This window comes from Macaca fascicularis, chromosome 7 (assembly GCF_037993035.2).
Source record: "Macaca fascicularis isolate 582-1 chromosome 7, T2T-MFA8v1.1".
Lineage (NCBI taxonomy): Eukaryota > Metazoa > Chordata > Mammalia > Primates > Cercopithecidae > Macaca > Macaca fascicularis.
In genome coordinates, this window is record NC_088381.1 from 21173587 (window position 1) to 21197243 (window position 23657).

Below are 23657 nucleotides of genomic sequence, written 5' to 3' on the forward strand. Positions count from 1 at the left end.
TGGCTAGGCTGGTGTTGAACTCCTGGCCTCAAGTTACCTGCCAGCCTCAGCCTCCTAAAGTGCTTGGATTACAGGCGTGAATCACTGTGCCTGCCCGTTTTTTGTTTTTTTTTTTTTCCTTTTCTTTTCTTCTAAATAAAAGATGGAGGTCTCACTGTGTTACCCAGGCTGGAGTACAGTGGCTTTTCAGAGTTGTGAACTCCTGGGCTCAAGTGCTTCTCTTGCAGCCTCCTAAGTAACTAGGACTACAAGTGTGTACCACTGTGCCCACCTTAGGATATTGTATTTTGAGTGAGGGCTGTCAGCTCTGAAGTACCACTTACTATTACCTATAGAGGAGACAGTGCTGGAGTCTGGGTTATCTCAGACTAGTATTGTGGGTGCTTGATAAAATACTTTATTAAAAATAAGTATGTTAATGCTCACCTTATAGAGTTAAGTTTAGTACTCCAAAAGGCACCTCTGATGTTTTAGTGTTTTTTGTGGTAAGAGTCATACACTGTTGCCAGGCTGGAGTATAGTGGCACGATCTCGGCTTAATGCAGCCTCTGCCCCCAGGTTCAAGCGATTCTTCTGCCTCAGCCTCCCAAGTAGCTGGGACTATAGGCGCCCACCACCACACCCAGCTAGTTTTTACATTTTCAGTAGAGACAGGGTTTCACCATGTTGGTGAGGCTGGTCTTGAACTCCTGACCTCAAGTGATCCTCCCACCTCAGCCTCCCATAGTGCTCAGATTACAGGCGTGAGCCACTGTGCCTGGCCATTGTTTTAGGTTTTTGGCAATGAGTAGCTATCCTCCCATTTTAAAGTACAAAGCACTATAAGCAAACTGTTCTTGTTCATCTGTTTGCATAAATCTGTTAAAAGACTCTTCCCAATAAGGATTCTTGATATTGCTTTGCCATTTTAAGTAGAGGTAATCTAAAGGCATGGTGTACTTAGCCATAAAATTCTTAACACTTGTCTCACCTCAAAGCAGAGGCAAGGATAAATGTTTACGGTCAGCTTTTAATACTTACTTTTTGGAAATGTCTTCAAATATACTGGACTTTAATAACCTTTGCTGCTTAAATTCTTCCAAGTAATTAAAGTCTCCTTTAAGTATCACTTGCTGGTATAAAATTTCAGCCCAATCTGGAACAAAATCATAGGCCTCAGCCACAATAGAAGCCTTAAAAGGAGAGAAGTGAAGAAGGACACCATCAGAGCCCATCTGATGTAAAATCAAAAACAAACTGTTGTAGAAAACAATACTGTATGCTCACTCGTGTAGTGAATATGATCATTACCAATTATGTAAAAAGGCTCTATGTATCGGAGGTGGTGAAAAGTCTGGTGTGTGTTTGGCATTTTCTCTCCCATAAATCCCCAAATTATCTTAAACCTTTTTAAAAAAAGAGACATGGTCTCACTATGTTGCCCAGGCTGGACCAGAAATTCCTGGGCTCAGGATCCTCCCGCCTCAGCCTCCTGCATATGTGGGACTACAGGCATGTGCCACCATGCCCAGCTTTCAGTGTTTTTAATCTTCCTCACAATGAATTAAGACTGCTAAGAATATATCACTCCCATTAACTCAGCAGTATAAGGAACAGTGAAAGGGCTGATTCCCTGATAATTCACTTCTTTAAAGGGCGAGAACCAATCTCCCTGACTTCCTGTACTAACCTACTAACCTGAGTGTGCCATTCTGTAACTGCTAGGGCTAGGAGGTTCTTGCAGGACCACTAGCAAGAGTATTACTCTGAACCTCAACTGTCTTAAGACAGTGGTCTCCAACCTTTTTGGCATCAATGACAGACTGGGAGGGATGGTTTTGGGATGAAAATGTTCCACCTCAATCATCAGGCATTAGATTTTCATAAGGAGCCCTTGCATGTGCAGTTCACAACAGGGTTTATACTCCTATAAAAATATAGTCCTGTTGCTGATCTGACGGGAGGTGGTGCTCAGGCCAGTAATGCTTGCTTGCTTGGTGCTCACCTGCTGTGTAGCCTGGTTCCCAGCAGGCCATGGACCAGTACCAGTCCGCAGCCTGGAGGCTGGGGACAGATAGTCTAAAGGGCCAAAGGTGTCTGCCTCTCTGCTGTCTTAATAGCACAGGAAAGGGAGACAGCACTATCTTACCATTCTCTTAACCTCTGCCCAACAACATACTAGAGAGAAATACATCAAATTGACATTTTCTGTTGGTATCAGTTAAGTCAGAACTGGACTGTCCTGGTTCTGTCACTAGCCCTGAGACCTTACCTCTGGTTCCATGAGTGGGACAGAAGGAGAAAGGATGCTAGCAGTGCTGCCTAGAGTTTGCTTTCTTGCTCACCTGGTAGAACCGAGGTAGGGCCAGAATACAGTCCATTAGCTTGTGGCGGCCCAAGTTGATGAGCATGGTGTTCTGGCCAGTGTTCAGAAAGTGAATCTGCAGAGTTATCAACTTGGTGAGCCGCTGACAGTGCTGGGCCTGTCGCACACAGGAGTCCTGAGGAACAAGGGTGGAGAGAGGCACACGTAGAGAAAGACGTAGTTACCTCCTGTGTGAACCCTCACAAGAGTATTCACCCTTTCTGTTCCTGGTTGGCCTATGATGCCCTCCCCCTTCCCTTGGAAGAGCCCAAGGACAAAAGGAAAGAATTTTACTGTAGACAGCAAGTCCTAAGGCCAGTCTGGAAAAAGCCTTTGGTTACCTTGGCATAACTCTCTGCTGCATCCAGCATCAGAGTCAGGGCCTTCAGCAGCAGTTGCTTCAGTTGGTGCCCATCCTTGAGACTGTCCTCTGTAGGGGAAATAAAGATTTGCCAAGTCTGACTCCCAAAGCCAACTGTTATCATCCCACTCATAGTGATGGGGGCTAGAATAGAAACATCCCAGCCATGTTCACAGCGAGGCAGGAACACCTCACTCAGATAAAGGTTACTGGGCCGGAAATGCATATGCCTATTGTTTAACTTCACTCTGAAGTAGGATTCAGTGCCCCCTCTAATGCCTCATTTCTCTGAAACATCAAGGAAGACTTACATGGTATCAACATGCATGTTGGTTCCTGGTAAATGATACCCTGGATATACAGGCTATATAGATCCAAGAGTATAATCCTAAGGTGCAAATGTTTTCCAAGTCTCTGTTCCATCTGTCTGCCCACGTGGGGTTCCTGCTGAGCGATATTTTTTGAGACAGAGTCTCTCTTTGTCACCCAGGCTGGAGTGTAATGGTGCCGTCTTGGCTCACTGCAACCTCCACCTCCTGGGTTCAAGTGATTCACCTGCTTCAGCCTCCCGAGTGGCTGGGATTACAGGTGCACACTGCCACACCCGGCTCATTTTTTTTGTATTTTAGTAGAGACAGGGTTGCACCATGTTGCCCAGGCTGGTCTTGAACTCCTGAGCTCAGGCAATCCACCTGCCTCGGCCTCCCAAAGTGCTAGGATTACAGGCATGAGCCACCGCACCGGGCCACCTACCTCAAGATTCTTCTAATAGCCAATCTCATGGGCTCGTCCTTTGCTGTAAGAATTTTACCCAGGGCCGGGCGTGGTGGCTCATGCCTGTAAATCCCAGCACTTTGGGAGGCCAAGGTGGGTGGATCACGAGGTCAGGAGTTTAAGACCAGCCTGGCCAACGTAGTCAAACCCTGTCTCTATTAAAAACACAAAAAATTAGCCAGGTATGGTGGCAGTTGCCTGTAATCCCAGCTACTTGGGAGGCTGAGGCGGAAGAATCATTTGAACCTGGGAGGCGGAAGCTGCAGTGAGCTGAGATCACACCATTGCACTCCAGCCTGGGTGACAGTGCGAGACTCCGTCTCAAAAAACAAACAAACAAAAATACAAGTTACCCAGGTGTGGTGGCGCATGCCTGTAGTCCCAGCTACTTGGGAGGCTGAGGCAGAAGAATTCACTTAAACCCAGGAGGCAGAGTTTGCAGTGAGCTGAGATCATGCCACTGCACTCCAGCCTGGGGATAAAGCATTTTACCCGGCTAGCAGCACTGTTCTGGTAGTGCTGCTGTGACCTCACTCACCCCAGGGCTGAGACTCAATCAGTTTCAGTTGGATGCGGGCAGCTGCCTCGTGGTTCTCGCCAATCTCCCGGCACATGCTGAAGCACAGGGCAATCATATTGTGCTTCTCACTGTCTCCAGGACGGCAGCGTTTGATGTAGTCCAGCAGGGCTGTCTTCAGGGTACCACTCTGCCAAGAATAAAAGGGAATAGCAAGGTGTCAGTCAGGGACTGCAAGGCAGACAGGACTAGCTGAGTCATCTGGTTCTGCATTCCTTAAAAACTCCCAAGAAAAAGGAAGAGAGGAGCAAAAATGAGAATGAATACAAGTTTTATGCTGTCCCAAGTATGAGGAAACAGGCATGTGCGCTTTCCTGTTGGGAGTGTGAAAGGCGAAACTTTTCTAAAGGGAGAAGCCTTAAAATTACACTCGCATAAGCTGATCTAACAATTCAATTTCTAGGAATCTATCCCTAAAGAGATAAGCAGAGAAGATGAATGTAACAGGGATATTTAATAGCAAACAATTAGAAATAATCCAGATATCCAAAATCAGGGGAAGAGAATACCATGTAGCCATTAAAACTTATGTAGGAGATGATTTGTTGATTTGGGAAATAGTCATGATATACTTTGTTAAGTGAGAAAAGCAGGATATTTCATACCTTCACTGTATAAGTCTTATTAAAATGTAATTATATATAGATGTTTTCGGGTACATGTTCAAAGAAAGGGCCTATACCAAATTGTTAGTGGCTGTCTCTGGATGATGGATACTGAGGGCTTTTTCTGTGTTGTTCTGTTTTCCAAGTGTCTTACCTGGAATATGCATTACTTTTGTAACCAGAAAAGTTATTAAAGGAATATATAAATGCAGAAGGAAAACTGCCTAAAAAACAATTTTAAAAACCCTCTGGGGATCTTGAAGATGCACCTATGTCCAGGACTTGCTCCTCACTTGATGACTAGATTGGTCTGTCCTGAAATTGGCCCAATATTAAAGAGAGATTTTTTTCTGCTTTGTCTGTTAATCCTGCCTGGCTGGGCCCATATTCCCAGAAGCCAAAGGTGAAATGAGCAGAAGCAATGAGTCATCCAGACAAATGATCTGGAAACAGGTACTGTGAGGGATATGCTTGGTGTCACAGAGCACACTCAGGACAGACGGGCTCTCAGAACCCAAGACCTAACCAAGTCAGGCCTTTGCTTCCAAGCCGCCTTCCTGTTCATCATCATAAATGGCTCCACAGCTTTTTAGTCTAAACTTTTGTGTTTGATTCCTAACTTGGCTCTTAGCAGCACAATTTTTCACAGTGTCCTGAAAACTCTCCACTCTAAAAGCCCTCAAACAACCTCACAGCTAGACAATCCACTTTCAGCCTGGCTCTCAGGGTTTTTGCCCTTGCCAGAGAAGGCATTTAAGACAGCATAGGCAGGTGACAGAGGCTAAGGTGGAGGAGGACAAACTTATTTTCTTCAGTATTTAGCATTGGCCGGGCATAGTGTAATCCCAGCACTTTGGGAGGCCGAGATGGGTGGATCACCTGAGGTTGGGAGTTCAAGACTAGCCTGACCAACATGGATAAATCCCATCTCCACTAAAAATACAAAATTAGCCGGGCGTGGTGGCGTGGGCCTGTAATCCCAGCTACTTGGGAGGGTGAGGCAGGAGAATCGCTTGAACCCAGGGGGCAGAGGTTGAGCTGAGATCACACCATTGCACTCCAGCCTGGGTAACAAGAACAAGAGCGAAACTCCGTCTCAAAAAAAAAAAAAAAAAAATATATATATATATATATACACACACACACACACACACACACACACATATAAATACATATAGCATCAGCATATTCACTGACTGATCTGAACCAGAATCTGAAGCCACTGGTGATAGTGTGTGTCTTGGGGAGGTCCCCAATTCATTCCCTCCGTTTTCCTAAGAGTCTAGCATGACTGAGATTATTCCTGAGAAAAACTGAGGCTCCTGAATTGTCAGCAGTACACCCCATCCTGGAGCTTGTTACTTTGCACCTACCGGATCCAACTTCTTCCTCATCAGCACTTCAAAGTAGTGCTTTTTATGCAGCAAATCAAATATGTATGTCATCTCGTTGTACCTTCCAATGCCAGTGAGGAGCCGTACCTGTGAAGTGGGAGGACAGCTCGCATCAGCATCACCTGGAGTCTGGAGTTCTCTGAGCCAGACCACTACCATCAGTGGCTGCTTTCAGATGCCAAGCTCCAGGAGGAGAAGGGCCAATTTCCAGGCTACCATGCTTTGCTCCCCCGCCCCATACCCAACAGGGAGCCTCTGGAGAATTCAGAAATGTCAGTCACTGGGCCACCATTGGCTGTTCTTTTTTCTTTTTTTTTTTTTTTGAGACGGAGTCTTGCTCTGTCACCCAGGCTGGAGTGCAGTGGCACAGCCTCAGCTCACTGCAACCTCCGCCTCCCAGGTTCAAGCAATTCTCCTGCCTCAGCCTCCTGAGCAGCTGGGATTATAGGCGTGCGCCACCATGCCTGGCTAATTTTTGTAAAGAGACAGGGTTTTACCGTGTTAGGGTGGTCTCGAACTCCTGACCTCAGGCAATCCGCCTGCCTCGGCCTCTCAAAGTGCTGGGATTACAGGTGTGAGCCACCACACCCGGCTTTGCTGTCCTTAAATGTGGCGCTCAGGCTGGGCGCGGTGGCTCAAGCCTGTAATCCCAGCACTTTGGGAGGCAGAGACGGGCGGATCACGAGGTCAGGAGATCGAGACCATCCTGGCTAACATGGTGAAACCCCGTCTCTACTAAAAAATACAAAAAACTAGCCGGGCGAGGTGGTGGGTGCCTGTAGTCCCAGCTACTTGGGAGGCTGAGGCAGGAGAATGGCGTAAACCTGGGAGGCGGAGCTTGCAGTGAGCTGAGATCCAGCCACTGCGCTCCAGCCTGGGTGACAGAGCGAGACTCCGTCTTAAAAAAAAATGTGGCTCTCAAGTGCTAAAGTACCATTCTCCTGGGCAGGCACTCTTCCTCTTCTCACCGCTACTCATCACAGTGGCCCAGTGGCTTGCTCAGTAACTCAGGTCGGTTTCAAGCCCAGAGAATTTAGGGAGGCACATGGGAACTGAGTTGCCAACTTACTTCAATTCAGAGGTGGGGAGAAGGTTCAAACCTCGTTTTGGGGAAAAATGCAGCTGTCTTAGCCCTCTAGAAAAGTTAACTGCCCTGACAAGGAGGTGGGATGGCCCCGGAACCTGGCAGGGATCTTCTCCCTTTTGTTCCTTTGGAGCAACCGCTGATTCTGACAGAAATCCTAACTTGGAGCAGAGGGTTGGGCTGCCCAGCCGACTCTCAAGTAGGTAGTGGTATCCAGATGGGCAGAACTTCCTACAACTACATCAGCTCTGGGCTGGCCCCCACCCTTCCTACTCCTCTCAAAGGTTTCCACAGGATGGAGACGGGTTGAGGGGGTTACTTACCACCAGCCCATACTCCTCACTGGGGGCTAGGTGGTTATCTGTGAGCATCCGGGCGGCCTGTAGGACTCGGATGATGCCCTCCATGTGGCACGTCAGGGTGAAGCAATGATGGGCCAGGATCAGGAGCTCTGTGGCTGGGAGGGTAGGCACTGGTAAGATAGGATTATGAACCCTGGCTGCCTACTGTCAACCTCTGCCTGGCAGGAGGGAAAAAGGGCCTGGTGGAGAAGGGGCCTGTCTGGAGAGGTCCCTCCCACCAGCCCTCCAAGGTCCGTGAACTCAGCAGCTCTAGCTCTGAGACAGCCCCTTGGTGACATCCAAATAGTTCTCTCAGTCATAGCACAATCCTCAAAGACAATCATGTAGTGACTATCCCCAGAAGGCCCCCAAAATGAGAACACAGCACCCTCGCCTTCTAAACATGGAGAAACTTCCTGCAGACAAACTGATGGAGTTCCTGCCAACATGAATCCAAGGGCATTCTCTGCTTGTTATCCCAGCGGAAGGTCTCAGGGCCTAATCAAGTGCCATTTGGTGTTCTGGCTTTCTAGAGTAGTGAAAGATCTGACATGTACAGATTTAAAAATGCTACAATCACTGTAAGCACAATTAAAAGGCACACTGGGAAAAACACCTGCAATGTGAGGACCGAAAAAGGTCTCCATCCTTAAAACATGCTGCAACCTCTGGGCTTTTGCATCTGCAGGGCCCTCTCCAGTCCTCCTGACTACTAAGCATCCCTGACAATGAATCCTTTAGGCCTTCGTTTGAACATTTCCTCCAGAACTGTATCTTGACCCCATCATTCTGGCTCTTACTGTGTATTAAGACCCTAGTCTGAGCTCCAGGAATTGCTTATACACCATATCCTAGGTGCTTATAGTGCCTGGCACACAGTTGACACTCAGTAAATACTGTTGAACTGGACCGAGAAGAGATATAGAAGGCTATTTTTATTTAAATTTCTTTTAGAGATGGATCTCACTCTGTTCCCCAGGCTAGAGTTCAGTGTTGCAATCAGAGCTCACTGCAATCTCCAACTCCTGGGCTCAAGGGATCCTCCTACCTCAGCCTCTCAAGTAGCTGGGACTACAGGTGTGCACTACCGTGCCCCGCTAAGTTTTTAAAAATATTTGTAATGACAGGGTCTCACTATATTGCCCAGATTGGTCTCAGACTCCTACCCTCTAATTATCCTCTGCCCTCGGCCTCTCAAAAGCATTGGGATTACAGGCATGGGCCACTGTTCCCATTCTAAAATACAATTTTTCATTATATATAAGAGAAATCTGTGTAACCATTAGAAGTTATATAGGAGAATATTCAATGCCATGAAAAATGTTAATGACAGCATATTCATAAAGTAAAAAAATTATAAACTATATGGAGTATAATGTCATTTTTTAAAAAAGAACCTATCACACATTCTAATGAAGGCCTATAATGAGTTAGACATCATGGAAAATAAACAGGCTTTGTTTTTTTTTTTTTTTTTTTTTTTGAGACGGAGTCTCGCTCTGCCGCCCAGGCTGGAGTGCAGTGGCCGGATCTCAGCTCACTGCAAGCTCCGCCTCCCGGGTTCACGCCATTCTCCTGCCTCAGCCTCCCGAGTAGTTGGGACTACAGGCGCCCGCCACCGCGCCCGGCTAGTTTTTTGTATTTTTTAGTAGAGACGGGGTTTCACCGTGTTAGCCAGGATGGTCTCGATCTCCTGACCTCGTGATCCGCCCGTCTCAGCCTCCCAAAGTGCTGGGATTACAGGCTTGAGCCACCGCGCTCGGCCAATAAACAGGCTTTGAAATCCACAGCCTGGGTTTGAACACCAGCTCTGCCACTTAACAGATGTGATCAGCTTTCCTAAGGTAAAGTTTGTCTCCCTTCTAAAATGCGGACAATAATATTCACTTTGCAGGGCAATATAAGAGTGAAATAAGCATGTTGAGTAAAGGTTACCTTTTTGTATGGTTTTAAATTTGGGGGTACTCATCCATACTTTCTAAATTTTCTTCAGTGAAGTTAAGGCTTTCTACCAAGAACTTATAACCCCTGCTGGAGGGCTAGGTATCCAGAGCAGGAACAAGGACCCAAATCAAGTTTTGGAGAGACTGGGAGAGACCTGTTTAGGGCCAAAATATGTAAGAAAAAGGCCAATAACTTACTGCAAGACAATTCCCCATGGGGAACGGAGGAAATCTTATCCAACAACTTCATGCCTACCAATGTGTGGTCTTGGCACAGAGTGGTCAGCTGAAGAAATGCCTGGCTTTCCTCTGTTGGGTTGAACATCTGCTTATGTCCTGTACAGAGAGGTGTGAAGACAGGCGCTGGTTTTATCATAAGAGAGGCCCGCTCTGCCCAGGCTTGGGCACCAGGAGGTGATGCTAATGGAGCTCTGCAGCTCTCCACGTGCTGAGCTTGAAACCCTTGGCCTATTGGTCATTTTATAGAACAGGTTTTTTTTTTTTTTTTTTTTTTTTTTTTGAGACAGAGTCTCTCTGTTACCCAGGCTGGAGTGCAGTGGGGTGATCTTGACTTACTGCAACCTTGGCCTCCCGGGTTCAAACGATTCTCCTGCTTCAGCCTCCCCAGCAGCTGGGACTACAGGTGCCAGCCAACATGCCTAGCTAATTTTTTGTATTTTTAGTAGAGGCGGGGTTTCAGCATATTAGCCAGGATGGTCTCTATCACCTGACCTCATGATCCGCCAGCCTTGGCCTCCCAAAGTGCTGGATTACAGGTGTGAGCCACCCTGCCCAGCCAGGACAGTTCTGTAGCTCAGAAAGCCACAGCTACTCTCAATGTAATCATAAAACAATAAAAAGTAACAGCATGTATTTTGTACATGTATTTTGTTGTATTTAAACAAAATACATTACTGGAATCCAGAAACTTGAGAGAACCACATACAGGGTGTATATAAGCACAACATTCAAATCCTTAACACTGGGAACTAGAGAATGCTGTCGGAAAGGTTGGCAATCGCTGAGGGGTAGGGCACCTGTTCCCTGTGATGAAGTAAGCAGCTCCCGTGTCACCTCTTCTGCCACGAGTTCAGCCACAGTATCTGGCTTAAGGCCCTGTGTGCTGATGAAGGCCTGGGCTCGTTTGCATCGATCAGGCTGCTGAGAGGCCAAGATTTCCCGGAGCATGGCTTCACCATCCTGAGCAGCAACATCTGTGTAGGAACAGCCCAACTCCTGAGAGGAAGACAAAGCCAGTCAAGGCCACTTTTAGAAGCCAGGGAAAAGCAAAAGAGCCCTTTCTGAAATCTGATGTGGATAGACTCCACTGTTTCTGTTTTCTGAGCTTAAAGACTACTCACCCTCAGCAGGAACCTTAGAAAAAGCAACTACTGTTTTCTAACCCTTTCTATCATTTCACCAAAGCCAAATCCAGGTAAAAGACAGACTTGTCTTCAGAAAGCATCAGGTGATTCTCTTGTTGAGCACTGATTTTTTTGGTTGGGGGCTGGGGGGCGGGGGCGGCAGAGAGTTTCATTCTTGTTGCCCAGGCTGGAGTGCAATGGCACAATCTTGGCTCACTGCAACTGCTGCCTGCCTACTGGGTTCAAGCAATTCTCCTGCCTCAGCCTCTCAAGTAGCTGGGGTTACAGGCGTGCACCACCATACCCAGCTAATTTTTGTATTTTTAGTAGAGATGGGGTTTCTCCATGTTGGTCAGGCTGTTCTTGAACTCCTGATCTCAAGTGATCCACCTGCCTTGGCCTCCCAAAGTGCTGGGATTACAGCCATGAGCCACCGCACCTGGCTTTTTTTTTTTTTTGGTCACCCAGGCTGGAGTACATTAGCGTGATTTTGGCTCACTGCAACCTCCGCCTCCCAGGTTCAAGTGATTCTCCTGCCTCAGCCTCCCGAGTAGCTGGGATTACAGGCGCCTGCCACCATGCCTAGCTAATTTTTATATTTTTAGTGGAGATGGGGTTTCACCATGTTGGCCAGGCTGGTCTCAAACTCCTGACCTCAAGTAATCCACCTGCCTCAGCCTCCCAAAGTGCTGGGATTACAGGTGTTAGCCATTGTGCCCGGCCTGATTTTTAAAAATATTATGAAATGTAAGAACACCAACTAAAATGCAAGAACCCTTATTATTCCCAGAGCAGCAGCAAAACCCTCAATTTCCGAAGAAGCCTTTGAGTCTCCTCCAAGACGTGGGCTTTGGGGTTTGGCTGTGTTTCTCTTGTGCTCTTCTACTTCCCGTCTACTGTTTTCTCCCAACCAGCACAGGGGCACAGACAACTTCTGCCCGCTCTGGCTCTTGTCTTTACAGCATCACATTCCACACGGAATGCTCCAAACAGTCATAATGCAAAACTCAAGATATTAAGTCTAGAAGAGACCCTCATGGTCAAATCATCATTTATAGGTGACAAAACAGGGGCCCACAACCCTAGCTTTCTGGTTTGCTGAGCTGCAGCCAGGAGTCAGATCGCCCTGGCACCTGGCCTGGTGTCCTCCCCACCATTCCCCAAAGATAAAATTATGAGGGCCAACATCCTGACAAGAGCTCTACTCCCAGGTCATGATTATCATCTAAAAGGCTAACTTGGCAATGTCCAAAATCAACCTCAAACTTCTCATTTCCCTCCCTCTCAGAAAGAGGAGCCCCACCCCTTGGCACATACCTTGGCAAGATCATACAGACAGAGGACCTGTCGACAGTAGTTCTTTCCATGGAGGCATTTACTTGTCAGCACTTCCAGGTTAGTCACCACTTCATCACTGGAGGGCACTGTCACAAACTTCTGACTATCCAGACTTGAAGCTGGAAGCAAATACGAGTCTGAGGGGCTTCAAGCTGGGAGGTTCAGGCCTCTCCCCAGCTCTCTATGGCTCTACCTCTCTGCTTGAGGCTCCCTGCACTGCACTCCCATGACTCTGATTGGGGCTACAGGACCACTGCTGATAGGGGCCCACTTCAACTTCTTTCACTGCCTTCTTCCAGGATATTCCAGCCTGGGATACCTCAAAGACCTCATACGCTACAAAGACTCAAGGCTACCTAATGAGTGCTCTAGAGATCAGCACCAAAGATGCTTGCCAGAGTCTCCTCCTATATTCTCCTTCCTATATCAAATAAGTCACAGTTGTGGCCTTAGTTCCAGCCTTCATCACTCTGCATCCTGAGAAGCTGTTATCTGTCTCCTGCTGCCAGCGCCTTACCCTCAATCAGTCTCCGACATACTCATTTCTAAAATGCAAATATGCTTTAATTTTTTAAGACACAGTCTCACTCTGTCGCCCAGGCTGGAATGCAGTGGCATGATCTCAGCTCAGTGCAACCTCTGCCTCCCGGGCTCAAGTGATTCTCGTGCCTCAGCCTCTCGAGTAGCTGGGATTACAAGCATGCACCACCACACCTGGCCAATTTTTGCACTTTTAGTGGAGATGAGGTTTTGCCATATTGATCAGGCTGGTCTCGAACTCCTGGCCTCAACTGATCCATCCGCCTCGACTTCCCAAAAGTGCTGGGATTACAGGCATGGGCCACTGCACCCACCTGCAAATATGCTTTAATTTATAGTAAAATTAAAATCTATTCCTGATATTTTTTTAAAAGAAAGCTCTTGGCTGGGTGCAGTGCTCATGCCTATAATCCCAGCACTCTGGGAGGCTGATGCGGGCGGATCACCTGAGGTCGGGAGTTCGAGACCAGCCTGACCAACATGGAGAAACCCCGTCTCTACTAAAAATACAAAATGAGCTGGGTATGGTGGCTTATGCCTGTAATCCCAGCTACTCGGGAGGCTGAGGCAGGAGAATTGCTTGAACCCAGGAGGTGGAGGTTGCGGTGAGCCGAGATCGTGCTCCAGCCTGGACAACAAGACTGAAACTCCATCTCAAAAAAAAAAAAAAAAAAAAAGCTCTTAGCCTAAAATAGAAGAAGATATTAATTTGATAAAGGATTTTTATTAGGAAAAAAACAGGAATATTTGTATCACACTTTGTAATGGCAAAAAAAAAAAAAAAAAAAGAAAAAATTTAAATGTATATCAATAAAGCATTAGTAAAGCTTAGTACATCTATCTGTACAGTGGAATACTCTGCAGCCATTAGAAAGAAGGGGGTTGATCTATATGTACTGACAGGAAAAATGTAGATCAATATGATGTAATCTCATTTTTGCAAAAAATAAATATTGTGTGTGTGCCTACAAGTAGAAAATGCATACCAAGCAAGTAAAAGAGTTATTCTGGGCCAGGCGCAGTGGCTCACGCCTGTAATCCCAGCACTTTGGGAGGCAGAGGCAGGCAGATCACAAGGTCAGGAGTTTGAGACCAGCCTGGCCAATATGCTGAAACCCCGTCTCTACTAAAAAAATACAAAAAAATTAGCCAGGTGTGGTGGCGCACGCCTGTAATCCCAGCTACTTAGGAGGCTGAGGCAGGAGAATTGCTTGAACCCAGGAGGCGGAGGTTGCAGTGAGCCAAGACTGCGTCATTGCATGCCAACCTGGGCAACAGAGCGAGACTCTGTCTAAAAAAAAATATATATATATATAGTTATTCTGGGGAATTTTGTGGGGGTAGTGTTGAATTGGCTTTTTTTTTTTTTCCTCTTTTGCGATGAAGTCTCACTCTGTTGCCCAGGCTAGAGTGCAGTGGCACTATCTTGGTTCACTGCAACCTCTGCCTCCCGAGTTCAAGCGATTCTCCTACCTCAGCCTCTGGTGTAGCTGGGATTACAGGTGTGCACCACCACACCCAGCTAATTTTTTTATTTTTAGTAAATATGAAGTTTCACCATGTTGGCCCGGCTGGTCTTGAACTCCTGACCTCAGGTGATCTGCCCACCTCGGCCTCGCAAAGTGCTGGGATTACAGCGTGAGCCACCATGCCCAGCCTGAACTGACTTTTTACTTTATACATTTCTATGTTATGTGATTTGCTACACTAAGCACATGTTAATTTTTATTTTAAAATATTATTAAAAAGCGCTGTAGGTCAGAGGTGGTGGCTCATGCCTGTAATCCTATCACTTTGGGAGGCTGGGGTGGGAGGATCCCTGGAGCCTAGGAGTTTGAGGCCAGCCTAGGCAACACAGTGAGACCCCACCTCTACAAAAAATTTAAAAATTAGCTCAGGATGGTGGTGTGCATCTGTGGTTCCAGCTATTCAGGAGGCTGAGGCAGGAGGACTGCTTGAGCCCTGGAGGTTGAGTCTGCAGTGAGCCATGTTTGCACCACTGCACTCCAGCCTGGGTAACAAAGTGAGGCCCTGTCTCAAAAAAACAAAACAAACAAAAACCCTTAAAGATAAAAACAAATAAAATAAAATGCAACTCAGACCATGTTATTTCCCTGCTTAAATCCTTCACTGGGAGTTCCAATTCTAGGTAAGTTGGTTATAATAAGCTCAATCTACTGTATCTTTCCCACTGAATTCAACACAAAACCTGGACACAATACATGTGGCAGCTAAATAAGGACTCTGGAAAAGTAAAAAGTAGCAGGCAAATTGAAGATGACCAGAATTATCATTTTTCCCCTCTAGCAAGCTCTAGCCTGAATGCAGTGCTGACTAAAACCTAAGAACTGAGGGCTGAGGTGAAGTGTGTGTACGAGAGAGTGCAAATTCCAGCTCTCTAGTACCAGTTTGAAGAGTGAAAAGGGGAACTCCTAATTCCTGTTCTTCCTTGTCCTGGCTCCCAAGCAAGCCACTGGCAGTGGTGGGAGAGGCTGCAGTGGCAAGAGTCAAGGCTCTCAGAAAGGGGAGCCTTCTTTTTTTTCCTTTTTTTTTTTTTTGAGACGGAGTCTTGCTCTGTCGCCCACGTTGGAGTGCAGTGGTGCGATCTCGGCTCACTACAAGTTCCACCTTCTGGGTTCACGCCATTCTCCTGTCTCAGCCTCCCGAGTAGCTGGGACTACAGGTGCCTACCACCATGCCCAGCTAATTTTTTTTTGTATTTTTAGTAGAGATGGGGTTTCACTGTGTTGGCCAGGATGGTCTTGATCTGACCTTGTGATCCGCCTGCCTCAGCCTCCCAAAGTGCTGGGATTACAGGCGTGAGCCACCGTGCCCAGCCAGTGGAGCCTTCTTTCCTGAGCAGGGGCGCTCTGGTCTCAGGAGGGCAGAGTAGACCCCTGTTGCTTTTGCATTACCCTCCTGTCACCTGGCCCTGGGTGTAGGAATAGTCAAGATAGTGCAAGACAGAGTAGGGGTAACTAAACCTTCAGCTTTTGGCCGAAGAACTGAAAAGATAACCCTCAGGGAACCAGAAATTAGCTGAGAGAGCCCCAGGAAAGCAACCCAATAAATTTTTATGAACTACAGGGCTCACTCCTGGACTACACATGTATGGCTTTGATCCTAACTAGCATAGATCGCCACCAAGGTCATAGATTGCCCATTAGGTGGCATGCACACACAGGACAGATCTGAATACTACCACAAAGGAAAATGAACTGATACTGAAACCACAACGCACAGGCAGTGGTTTGGAACTTCAGTCTGAACCAGGTCAACTGTCTGCTAAAAAATATCAACATCCTTCACAGGATTTAAATAAGATCCATAGTCTCAAATAGTATATTTGAATAATACACTACTCAAAACGTCCAGATGCAGCCAGTCGTGGCGGGTCACGCCTATAATCCCAACACTTTGGGGGGCCAAGGCAGGTGGATCACCTGAGGTCAGGAGTTCGAGATCAGCCTGGCCAACATGGCAAAACCCTGTTTCTACTAAAAACACAACAAAATTAGTCAGGTGTGGTGGCACATACCGGTAATTCCAGCTACTCGGGAGGCTGAGACACGAGAATCACTTGAACCTGGGAGGCTGAGGTTGCAGTGAGCTGAGATTGCACCACTGCACTCCAGCCTGGGTGACAGAGCAAGTCTCCATCTCAAAAAACAAAAACAAGAAAAACAAAAAACCTCAAAATGTTCAGATGCAACCCCAAATTACTCAGTATAAGAAAAAGCAGGAAGAGGGGCTGGGCGCGGTGGCTCACGCCTGTAATCCTAGCACTTTGGGAGGCCGAGGTGGGTGGATCACCTGCAGTCAGGAGTTTGAGAGCAGCCTTGCCAACATGGCGAAACCCTATGTCTACTGAAAAAAAAAAAAAAAAAAAATTGGCTGGGTGTGGTGGCACACTTCTGTAGTCCCAGCTACTCGGGAGGCTGAGACAGGAGAATCACTTGAACCCAGGAGGTGGAGGTTGCAGTGAGCCAAGGTCACACCACTGTACTCCAGCATGGGCAATAGAGCGAGACTCCATCTAAAAAAAAAAAAAAAAAAAAGAAAAAGCAAGAAGATTTCAACTCACATGAGAAAGACAAGATGCTAGCTAGCATTAAAATGATGCAAAAGTTAAAATCATCTGACAAAGAATTTAAAGCAGCTATAATACAAATGTTCCAATAAGCAATTCTGAATGCTCCTGAGACAAACAGAAAAATGCAAAGTCTCAGCAAAGAAATAGAAGATATGAAGAACAAAATAAAAATTTTAGAACTGAAAAATGCAGTTATGTGCTGTATAACAATGTTTCTATCAACAACGGACTGCATATACAACGAGGATCCTGTAAGATTATAATGGAGCTGAAAAATTCCTATCACCTAGTGACATCATAGTCATTGTGACATACCACGATTACTTAATTTTTAAATAAATTTAGTGTAGCCTAAATGTACAGCATTTATAAAGTCTACAGTAATGTACAGTAATATCCTAAGTTTTCACATTTACCACTTAGTGACAACCAGAGCAACTTCTAGTCCTGTAAGCTCCATTAACGTTAAGAGCCCTTTACAAATTGTACTATTTAAAAAATTTTTTTTAGGCCGGGTGCAGTGGCTCACGCCTGTAATCCCAGCACTTTGGGAGGCAGAGGCGGGCGGATCACAAGGTTAAGAGATCGAGACTACCCTGGCTAACACGGTGAAACTCCGTCTCTACTAAAAATTCAAAAAATTAGCCGGGTGTGGTGGTGGGCGCCTGTAGTCCTGCTACTGGGAAGGCTGAGGCAGGAGAATGGAACCCGGCAGGCAGAGCCTGCAGTGAGCCAAGATCTCGCCACTGCACTCCAGTCTGGGCGACAGACTCAGTCTCAAAAAAAAAAAAAAATTTAAATGAAAATCTCCAATTGTTTATTTCCTGAAGCTAAAAAATATTTATATCATATTTTTTACTGTACCTTTTCTATGTTTAGATATGTCTAGATACACAAATACTTACCATTATGTTATAATCAACTACAGTACAGTAGCATGCTGTACTGGCTTGTAGCCCAGGAATGATAGGCTATACACCATTTGGCATAGGTGTGTAGAAGTCTATACCACCTAGGTTTGTATAAGTATGCTCTAAGATGTTTGCACAGTGATGAAATCACTCAACAATGCATTTCTCAGAATGTATCCTCATTGTTAATACATGGCTGTAACTGAAATTTTAAAATCATAGAAATAAAATTCAATAACAGAAATTATCCAATCTGAACAACAGAGAGAAAAAAAGTTTTAAAAAAACTGAACTGGCCAGGTGTGGAGGCTCACGCCTGTAATCCCAGCAGTTTGGGAGGCCGAAGCAGGCATATCACGAGGTCAAGAAATTGAGGCCACCCTGGCCGACATGGTGAAACCTTATCTGTACTAAAAATACAAAACTTAGCTGGGTGTGGTGACGTGTGCCTGTAGTCCCAGCTACTTGGGAGGCTGAAGCAGGAGAATCACTTGAACCTGGGAGGCAGAGGTTGCAGCGAGCCAAGATCGCGCCACTGCACTCCAGCCTGGCAACAAAGCGAGACTCCGTCTCACAAACAAACACACAAACAAAAACTGAACAAAACTTCAAGGAATTATGAGATAATAACAAAAATTATATATTCATATATTTGAAGTTCCAGAAGGAGAGGAGATAGGGTATAGTGCTGAGAAAATAAAAATATTAAAAAAAATTATGGCTGATCACTACCCAAGTTTGGTAAAACACATAAACCTACATATTCAAGAAGCTCAGTAAACCCCAAATATATGAATAAAGCCAAAGAAATACATATCCAGTTACAATATAATCAAACTGCTGAAGACCAACAACAGAAAAAAACACTGACAGCTACCAGAGAAATAAGCACTATTTATATAGATGAACAATGATTCAATTGACTGCAGATTTTTCATCAGACACCATGGAGGCCAAAAGGAAGTGAACAACATTTTCAAGTGCTGAAAGAAAACAACTAATTTTCTTATTTATTTTTTGAGACAGGTTCTCACTTTGTTGCCCAGGCTGGAGTGCAGTGGCATGAACACGGTTCATTGCAGCCTTATCCTCCTGGGCTCAAGCGATCCTCGTGCCTTAGCCCCTCAAGTAGCTGGGACTGTAGGCATGCGCCACCACACCTGGCTAATTTTTGTATTTTTTGTAGAGACGGGGTTTTGCCATGTTGCCCAGGCTGGTCTTGAACTCCTGAGCTCAACTGATCTGCCTGCCTTAGCCTCCCAAAGTGCTGGAATTACAGGTGTGAGCCACTGCACCTGGCCTGAAAATAACTAATTTTCTATATCCAGCAAAACATCCTTTAGGAATGAAGGTAAGATAGAGACATTCTCAGATGATGAAAAACTGATTATTTCAAAAAAAAAAAAAAAAGGCTAGGCGTGGTGGCTCATGCCTATAACCCCAACACTTTGGGAGGCCAAGGTGGGTTTATTAAAATATATTTTTCGGCTAAGAACAAAAACCTCATTGTTTAATGAGGTTTTCAATGTATGCAGAAGTAATAAAAGGCAAGTAGGATGTAAAGGGAGAAGAGTAAAGTGACCTAAATGGTGGTAAGGTTCCTCCTACATTCCAGCTGAGGTGGTAAAATATTGATTCTAAGTATACTGTGGAAAGTTAAGGATGTACATTGTCATCTCTAAAAAAACCAATTAAACTATACAAAGATATAGTCAAAATCATAATCAATTAAAATGGAAGACTAAAAAATGTTCAAATAACCCAAAAAGCAGAAGAAAAAGTTTCCCTTGAAAATCACAAAATGCTAAAACTCACCCGAGATGAGAAAGATAACCTGAATAGTCCTGTAATTATTTAAGAAACTGAATTTGTGGTTTAAAATCTTCCAAAATGGAAATCTCCAGTCTCAGATAGTTTTACTGGTAAATTCTACTAAGCATTTAAGGAAGAAATAACACCAGTTCTACACAATGTTTTCCAGAGAATCAAAGAGGAGGGAATACTTTCTAACTCATGAAACCAGCATTACCTTGATACAAAAACCAAACAGTAAAAAAAAAGGCTGGGCATGGTGGCTCACGCCTGTAATCACAGCACTTTGGGAGGCCAAGGTGGGCAGACCACTTGAGGTCAGGAGTTCAAGACCAGCCTGGCCAATATGGTGAAACCCCGTCTCTACTAAAAATACAAAAAGTAGCCAAGCGTGGTGGTACACAACTGTAATCCCAGCTACTTGGGAGGCTGAGGCAGGGGAATCACTTGAACCTGGAAGGCGGAGGTTCCAGTGATCCAAGATTACGCACTACACTCTGGCCTAGGCAACAGAGTGAGACTCCGTCTCAAAAACAAAAACAGTACCATAAAGAAAATTACAGAATAACATTCCTCATGAACATAAATGTAAAAATCTTTAACAAAACAGCAAATTGATTACAGCAAAAAATTAAAAAGAATAATGCACCAGGCCCAAACTGGATTTATTTAAATGGGGAATTCAAGGCTGGTCCAATATTAAAAAAAATCAACTAAGTAATCTACTATATTAATAGTCTAAAGAAAAAAAACCACATGATCAGATTAACAGATGCAGAAATAACATGACTAAATTCAAACTGATTCATGATAAAAATTCTCAGCAAACCAGGAATAGAAGGGAACTTTTTCAACATGATAAAGCCTATCTTCAAAAACCTACAGCTAATACCATACTTAATGATGAAAGATCAGATATTTTCCCTTTAAGGTCAGTAAAAAGGTACGGATGTCCTCTCACCACTCCTATCCAACATAGTACTGAAAGGCCTAGTCAGTGCAATAAAGCGAGAGAACAAGAAATAAAAGGCATACAGATTGGAAAGGCAGAAATACTGCAGCTGACACAAATGTCCATATAGAAAATCTTGAGCAATCTACAAGAAATCTCCTAGAATAAGCAAGTTTAACAAAGTCATACAGTATAAAGTTAACATAAAGAACACATTTCTGGCTGGGTGCGGTGGCTCATGCCTGTAATCTTGGCACTTTGGGAGGGTGAGGTGGGCGAATCACCTGAGGTCAGGAGTTTGAAACCAGCCTGGCCAACATGGTGAAACCAGTCTCTACTAAAAACACAAAAATTAGCCAGGATTGGTGATGGGCACCTCTAATCCCAGCTACTTGGGAGGCTAAGGAAGGAGAATCACTTGAACCCGGGAGGCAAAGGTTGCAGTGAGCTGAGACCACACCATTGCACTCCAGCCTGGGCGACAAGAGTGAAACACCATCTGAAAAAAACAACAAAAACAAACAAACAAACAAAAAAACCCAAAAAGAAAAACAAACAAAAATTTCTATATACTATCAATGTAAGACTGGAAACGATTAAATTTACAGATGTATAGAATATGTAGAATAAATTTCAGTGAACTAGCTACAAATCAGATAGATTCCCTTTAACTTGAAACATAGCTAGTTTAAAAGACATAGGTCTTTCTATTTCATTGACTAGTTAATTGGCTAGTTTACAGATTACCTGGAAAAAAGTTGTTGTCCCCTTAACTTGGTATAACTATTCTGCCACAAGGGTCCCTTCCTTCTTGGAGACAGTGCTAACAGTGCCATTTAAGACTCTGGGCCGTCTGATCTCTTTCACTTACTGCTGTGGACTCTCCTTAGGGGAATGTCGGGTTCTTCCTCAAGCAGCTCAGCACTTTGTAGGAGAGCATGGATCTCTGGGTGCAGATCCTCCATACTAGCTTCTCCTGAGGCCAGTGCTCTGCAGTGCAACACCAAGGCGACATCTCGATTATAGAAATGAAAATACCGGCATACTCTACTTGCTTCATGCACACAGCCATCATCCAGTAGGCGTCCAATCAAAAAGTTTAGTGACTCCTGCTCTTTCCAATCCAGTCTATTCTCGCATGTCTCTTTGGATGGAAGGCTGTTAAGTTCTAAGTATTTTGATGTGTTCAGAGCAGCCAACTTGGAGAAGGAAAACTCCCTGGCTAAACTATCAAAGGAAAGTTCACCACTAGTTGAGATCTGTCGAGAAAATTTGGGCTCTGTTTCCTCCTGATTTCTTCCAAGAGTGTGCTGGGTGATGCGGCAGAGCCAGATCTGCTTCTCCAGCTCCTCCAGCTTGTCCAAGGGCACCACATCCTCCTGGGCAAGCCAGTGCCCTGCCAAGGTGAGCAGCAGATGGCGTTCCTCAATGCTGCTCCATCCAGCTGGGTGCTCACATGCCACATGGGCCTGAGTTGAGAAAAAGGAAGAAGCTGCTTTGCTTGAAATTGAATGTTTCTTAAAATTCTCATGGCATTTTTTCCAGAAGTCAATTCTTGCTTGTTTTAGTGACCACTGTTCAATGTGTTTTAGAGTCTGCATTTCCTGTGTTATCTGTGAAATTTAACAAAGCAGATTTTAGCCTTTCTTGGATAAAGAAGTATCATAAATGCTCATGTTCCCTAAGTATATCATACTTGTTTGTTTGTTTGGTTTTTTTTTTTTCTTTTGAGACAGGGTCTCGGTCTGTCACCCAGGCTGGTGATCACAGCACATTGCAGCCTCAACCTCCTGGACACAAGAGATCCTCCCACCTCAGCCTCCCAGGGAGCTGGGACCACAGGTGTGTGCCATCATGCCTGGCTAATTTTTAATTTTTTGTAGAGACAGGGTCTCCTTATGTTGCCCAGGCTGGTCTTAAACTCCCAGGCTTAAGCAATCCTCCTGCCTTGGCCTCCCAAAGTGCTGGGATTATAGGCATGAGCCACTGCACCTGGCGTTATCATACTTGTTAAAACCAAATCAAATCAGCAAACAGAGATTTGGCTACAGATGACCCTGGATATTTTATCTGGAAAGTTATGGTATGAAAAACAATTCTTGATTGATCTCATGGAATGGGGTTTAAGTGGAAGCCCCCTTATATTTAATTCCATTCAAAGGAAAATAGTTGTAGCATATCCTACAAACTAATGTTGCATTTGCAGTACACATTTCTCAATAATGGGCATTGTAGGCTCATCCATTTCTGAAAGTAATGTGTGTGTCAAAAGTAAAAAAAGCCTTATCTCCTATAAATTATATATCTCATTTGATTTACTGTTTAATGCTGATTTTAAAAGTTAAGATTTTAAATAACTTAAAAGACCAATGATACCTCTTTAATAACCAAGTTGTCCACAGGTAACTCAGCTAATTCTGCTACCCTCCTGGCCAAAGCAAACTGTCTGTCTGTCTGCAGTCTTTCCAAAATAGATTTACATTCATGCTGAAAATTCTCAATGCTGTAGCAGGTAATAATTATATGATTAATGGCTATGGATGTATCCTTCAAAATTTGGCAAAGGACATACAGCTTTTTCACATCTGGACCTGTGGCAAAGAGAAGAGGATATAAACATTTAGTCAATAAAATGCCACTACAGCATTTCAAGAGTAATGCAATATCGGGTGAAAATATACATGTTTAACATAGTAATGTGGTTAAAGGAAAAATAAAAAGCGAGTTTTCTGTTTTTTTGAGATGGAGTCTCACTGTCACCCAGGCTGGAATGCAGTGGTGTGATCTTGGCTCACGGCAACCTCCACCTCCTGGGTTCGAGGGATCCTCCTGCCTCGGCCTCCTGAGTAGTGGGGACTACAGGCGTGCACCACCACATCTGGCTAATTTTTGTACTTTTAGTAGAGATGGGATTTCACCATGTTGTCCAGGCTGCTCTCAACTGTGCCCGGACAAAAAAAGCTATTTTTCTACTCTGGTTGACTAGCAGAGGAAGCCATAAGGTAGCTCCTGCGTACCAAAGACACCAAAAAAAAATGGTCCAGAAAAATTGTTAGTGGTAAAGTCTGACTGTACTTGCTTGTCATATAGTATGAAGTGTTAAGAGATTAATGGCTGGGCGCAGTGGCTCATGCCTGTAATCCCAGCACTTTGGGAGGCAGAAGTGGGTGGATCACTTGAGGTCAGAAAAGACCAGCCTGACCAATACAGTGCAACCCTGTATA

General features: G+C 44.9%; 1 protein-coding gene across 10 annotated transcripts in view; it reads right to left on the bottom strand.

Moving 5' to 3' along the window:
- The window catches only part of SPG11 (SPG11 vesicle trafficking associated, spatacsin), a 103079-nt gene that overhangs the window by 848 nt on the left and 78574 nt on the right, over positions 1-23657 (bottom strand). For 6 of the 10 annotated variants that reach the window (XM_065547864.2, XM_065547861.2, XM_045395363.3 and 3 more), the window contains 11 exons: positions 22810-23024; positions 21305-22046; positions 12105-12244; positions 10461-10659; positions 9622-9759; positions 7463-7596; positions 6035-6142; positions 4018-4186; positions 2686-2774; positions 2325-2480; positions 1021-1172 (listed from right to left, as the gene is read on the bottom strand). In XM_065547864.2, coding sequence (XP_065403936.1) covers positions 1021-1172; positions 2325-2480; positions 2686-2774; positions 4018-4186; positions 6035-6142; positions 7463-7596; positions 9622-9759; positions 10461-10659; positions 12105-12244; positions 21305-22046; positions 22810-23024 — 2242 coding nt within the window. Of the gene's footprint in view, positions 1-1020; positions 1173-2324; positions 2481-2685; positions 2775-3016; positions 3150-4017; positions 4187-6034; positions 6143-7462; positions 7597-9621; positions 9760-10296; positions 10660-12104; positions 12245-21304; positions 22047-22809; positions 23025-23657 lie in introns of those variants that run through there. The other 4 variants (XR_012414916.1, XR_012414915.1, XR_010588041.2 and 1 more) reach the window with 3 other exon arrangements.